Source organism: Echinops telfairi, unplaced genomic scaffold (assembly GCF_000313985.2).
Source record: "Echinops telfairi isolate 266 unplaced genomic scaffold, ASM31398v2 ScPeMD7_7420;HRSCAF=8458, whole genome shotgun sequence".
In the NCBI taxonomy this organism is placed as follows: domain Eukaryota; kingdom Metazoa; phylum Chordata; class Mammalia; order Afrosoricida; family Tenrecidae; genus Echinops; species Echinops telfairi.
Window position 1 is genome coordinate 38,199,884 of NW_022111320.1, and position 4,913 is coordinate 38,204,796.

General features: G+C 41.2%; 1 protein-coding gene across 1 annotated transcript; it reads left to right on the forward strand.

The window, feature by feature from the left end:
• Positions 1–334: 334 nt before the first annotated feature.
• LOC101663201 (ribosome biogenesis protein BRX1 homolog) lies at positions 335–1,357 on the forward strand. The gene has a single exon (XM_045297617.1). It carries the CDS (start codon positions 335–337, stop codon positions 1,355–1,357), a length of 1,023 nt encoding a protein of 340 aa, XP_045153552.1.
• The last annotated feature ends 3,556 nt before the right edge of the window (positions 1,358–4,913 follow it).

Sequence of the window (4,913 nt, forward strand, 5' to 3'; positions counted from 1 at the left end):
GTTTACAAACAAGGTCAAGTTTATGAGTACAGAGATCAGAACTTCGACATTTTTTTTGAGGATGCAAATAAATACATAATGGGACACTTTACCATGTAACTTAATTGACTGTGAAAGTTTTAATATTATCAGATAAAAAGGAGAGAAAAAGAGAAAAGAATCAAAAGAGAAGGATAAAAAATATTCCCCAATGTTGGCAATTATTGCATCTAAGTGGTTTGTGAGTATTTCATGTATAAATTTCAGGTCATGTAGATTGGAATTATTTTAATTAAAAGTTTTGGGGGTAGAGTATCAGGTGTAATTACTCCATCAAAAGAATGTTCTTGGCAAGATGGTGGCCACCAAAAGGAAGCGGCATGGAGACCTGGCCATCCAGGCCAAGAGGCGAAAACAGAACAAAAAAGATGCCGGATCACTGGCTAAGCAGCACGATATGGCAAAGGAGGCCGAAGAGGAAGGCACAGACTGCATCCCCGGCCCTGTTAGCAAGGGCAAGTGGAAGAATAAGGAACGGGTTCTCATCTTTTCTTCCAGAGGAATAAATTTCAGAACAAGGCATTTGATGCAAGATTTAAGGATGTTGATGCCTCATTCTAAAGCAGATACTAAAATGGATCGTAAAGATAAGTTATCTGTGATTAATGAGGTCTGCGAAATGAAAAACTGTAATAAGTGCATCTATTTTGAGGCCAAGAAAAAGCAAGATCTTTATATGTGGCTTTCAAATTCACCTCATGGACCATCTGCTAAATTCCTTGTTCAGAATATTCATACCCTAGCTGAACTCAAGCTGACTGGAAACTGTTTGAAGGGTTCTCGGCCCCTTCTGTCCTTTGACCCTGCCTTTGATGAATCGCCTCATTATGCTTTGTTAAAAGAACTCTTAATTCAGATCTTCTGTACTCCCCGCTATCACCCCAGAAGCCAGCCCTTTGAGGACCATGTGTTTACTTTCACCATTCTGGATAATCGGATATGGTTTCGGAATTTCCAGATTATAGAGGAAGATGCTGCTCTGGTAGAGATAGGGCCTCGTTTTGTCTTAAATCTCATCAAGATTTTCCAGGGAAGTTTCGGGGGACCAACTTTGTATGAAAATCCTCACTATCAGTCACCAAACATGCATCGCCATATCATGAGATCCATCACAGCTGCAAAATACAAAGACAGACAGCAAGTGAAGGATGTGCAGAAACTGAGAAAGAAAGAGCCCATGACCGTGCTGCCCCATGACCCCACTGCAGATGTGTTCGCCACCCCAGCCGAGGAAAAGCCTATCGAGATCGAGTGGGTGAAACCAGAGCCCAAGGTGGATTTGAAAATGAGAAAGAAAAAGGTCTACAAAAGGCAATGAAAAATGCAACAGAAGATGACCAGGAAGGGTGCAAAGTGAATGCAGTTGTTTTGTATTTAATTTGCATTGAGTGTAAATATTTCTATTACCCAGAGCTGTCTAACTTGTGTCATTTAAAAGAAAAAATGAAATACCATGAACTTTTTTTGTATGGATTTAATGGTATCAGTATGTTTCTAAATAAAACAACTCATCTTTTTCTGTTAAAAGAATGTTCTTAACCCTAAACATTAAGCACCATGTGTCTGTCTGGCAGTAGGTAAAAGTTGGAAAGTTCCTTAAGAGGACAAGTCTAAGGATGATCACATCTGCATAGTAAACACATAAAATTGCCAACCAACACCTTCATTTCTCACGTAAAGTCTTGCTGGGCCAACATGACACCCAAAAGCCATTCTGAAAGATACCTTTTCTAAATATACACACACACACACACAGATATTTTACCAAGTGTAATGTGTGCTGGAGTTCATTATACTATCCTGTAAGGTCTCTGTTTCCCATCTGAGGCATGCCTATGCCACAAAATTGTTATTAAGGTTAATTTTTAATGTATGAAACACTCAACCAGTTTACATTTGGTTACCAACCAAAAGGTTTGTTGATACTACACACTTGGTGACACGGCAGAAAAAGTGCCCAGTGATGTTTCCATAAACATTACTTATACCTAAGAACTCTAGGGAGCTCAGTTCTGCTCTGTAAGATGTGGACACATCATGAGTCAGGGCCCCAACTGATAAAAGTGAGAGTCATAACAAAGTGGTGTCTAACACAGAACAGATGCCTAATTCAAAATCATTTTCTTTCCCTGGGGTTCTTTAGGCTCACATGGACACCTAGGTTGATATGTGCACTGAGAAATTAATTGATCACACTGAAAGCTGATGCAGCCATTTGCCCAATGTGGACAGCGAGCCCAATTTCTGACCCTCACTCAGGCCATTCCATGCTTTATGAAAGTCTGTGTCAATAATGAAATACACTTGAGCTTTTTGACATATGTAGGTGTGAATACCTTATAGTTACTAGGTCAGTGTCTAAGTTAGCAAGAGCTCAATGGCCCAGTACAACGGTAGCACATGAGAAAGCACGTTAGTACCCTGCCTTTCCCAATACTGGCAGCTCTTCATAGGGACACCCAGAGCTGGCACACTTTTTCACTCTATAATGAGCCTCAACGGAGGCCTGCAAAATCTGCTGACCTCCAGTGCAAACTCTGAAAGGAAAGGAAAAGGAAAACAGGGAAGACCATCCATCAATACGCATGCCATCTTTTTCTTAGCCTTAATTAAAATTAATCTCTCTTTGGGGTTAACTTTTAGAATTATTTTCTTCTAGTCATTTTCCTTTTGATGAAGAATAATGGGTTCTTGGATGTTCTCATATAATCATTCATTTCTTTTCTCCTCTGTCCTATTTTGGAGAATGTTTCTCCTATTTTCAAATCTTGGCACAGCAAACGTTGGTTACCTGGACTTTAGCACCGTGTAAGTGGACATTTCATCATAAGGGGAGGGTGTTCATAGCCTTATCATGTTAGGCAAACAGAAATGAAGCAAAGGCGTATGAAGGTAAAATGAAATGCTAACTGACTTTCCTTTTGTCCTTGCAGAGTGAGCTTTCATAGCTTCTAATGAGGAAGGCCCCAACTTCAGCTGCTATTGTTCTAGAAGCGTCTATGGAACAGAACTATATGTCCCTTGAAAAGGTAGTCATGATCTAAATGTGTATTTAGCTCCTTGTCAGGTTGGATATTCAGTAGTAGAACCATGCCCAGAAATGATCATAACAGTAGATTGGAGACACAAATAAATAACTACATTGCAACTAGTTTTTCTATACATTTTGGTGTAAACAGTTGCAATGGATATCACAGTGACTCTTTGTGTTCTAATTGGACTCTGTCTTTCTAATAGAAAGAGATAATCCTGACTACCTTCAGACCAGGGCTTGAGTCCTCAGATCCCTCTGACTGAAAAACACAGTGATGACCAAAGATATTTTCTCCTTTCCCTAGAAGGACTGTAAGATATAAGTGACAGTGTTGGGAGACAACCCTTCTCTTCTTGAAGGTATGGAAATAAGAGTGCTGAGAGACTCTCAGCCTAACTCATGACCCCCAACCGTCCTAAGCTGACCTTGCTTGTCAATCCCATCTCGCCCCACTTTTTCTTCAACAAGGGACTTTAGATGTAAGTAGGGGTTAGACCTTTAAAGTGTGATTGGCCTGTAGCCTGCTAACTAATACGCCTCGAACTGACTGCTATGACATTTTTTTATGGTCAAAATATAAATACTCTTAAATGAAATGAAACTGAAAAAAAAAATCATTGCCACTGAATCTGGTTTGACTCAGAGCAACCCCATAAGGCAGGGTAGAACTGCCCCTGTAGGCTTCTAAGATTGTCATTCTTTACAAGAGTAGAAAGCCTCATTTCACTCCCATCGACTGATTACTGGTTTCAAACTCCTGACCTATGCTTAGCAGCCCAAGGTGTAACCACTGTACCACTAGGGACCCAAGGGACAACAGCTTAAAAATATTTGTTGCTTCTGAGCTAGATGGCTGCTTGTTTATCTTCAAGCCTTTAAGACCCCAGGTGCTATATCTTTTGATAGCCAGGCACCATCAGCTTTCTTCACCACATTTGCTTATGCACACGTTTGTCTTCAGTGATCGTATCGGGAAGGTGGGCACTCACTATATGATTTTTTTTGTTCTTTGATGTCTGATAACTGGTCCCTTCTACACCTCGTGGTCAGACAGGCTGGTGTGCTTCTTCCATATGGGCTTTGATGTGGCCTTTAAGAACCCAGGCTTGAAGATAAACAAAAGGCCATCTAGCTCAGAAGCAACAATGCCCACATGCAAGAAGCACACCAGCCTGTGTGACCACGAGCTGTTAAAGGGATCATGTATCAAGCAAAAAAGAACAAAAAATCATATCATGGTAAAGGTGGGTGAGTGCAGAGTGGAGACTCAAAGCCCATCAGTAGGTAACTGGACACCCCCTTACTAAAGGGTTGTGGGGAGGAGATGAGCCAGTCAGGGTGCAGGGTAGCAACAATGAAACATATAACTTTCCTCTAGTTCTTAAATGCTTCCGCTCCACCACCCCCATCATGATCCCAATTCTACTTTACAAATCTGGGTAGACCAGAGCATGTATATCAGTACAGATAGCAAGTGGAAACACAGGGAATCCAGGACAGATGACTCCTTCAGGACCAGTAGAGAGAGTGGCAATGCCTGGAGGGTGGAGGGAATGTGGGGTGGCAAGGGGGAACCGATTACAAGAATCTACATATAACCTCTTCCCTGGGGAGGTGGGTGGACAGCAGAGAAGAGGGTGAGGGGAGATGTCAGACAGTGTAACATATGACAAAATAATAATAATATATGAATTATGAAGCATTCATGAGGGAGGGGGGGAGGAAGGGGAAAAACGAGGAGCCGATATTAATGGCTCAAGTAGAAGGCAAATGTTTTGAGAATGATCATGGCAACAAATGTACATATGTGCTTGACACAATGGATGTATGTATGGATTGT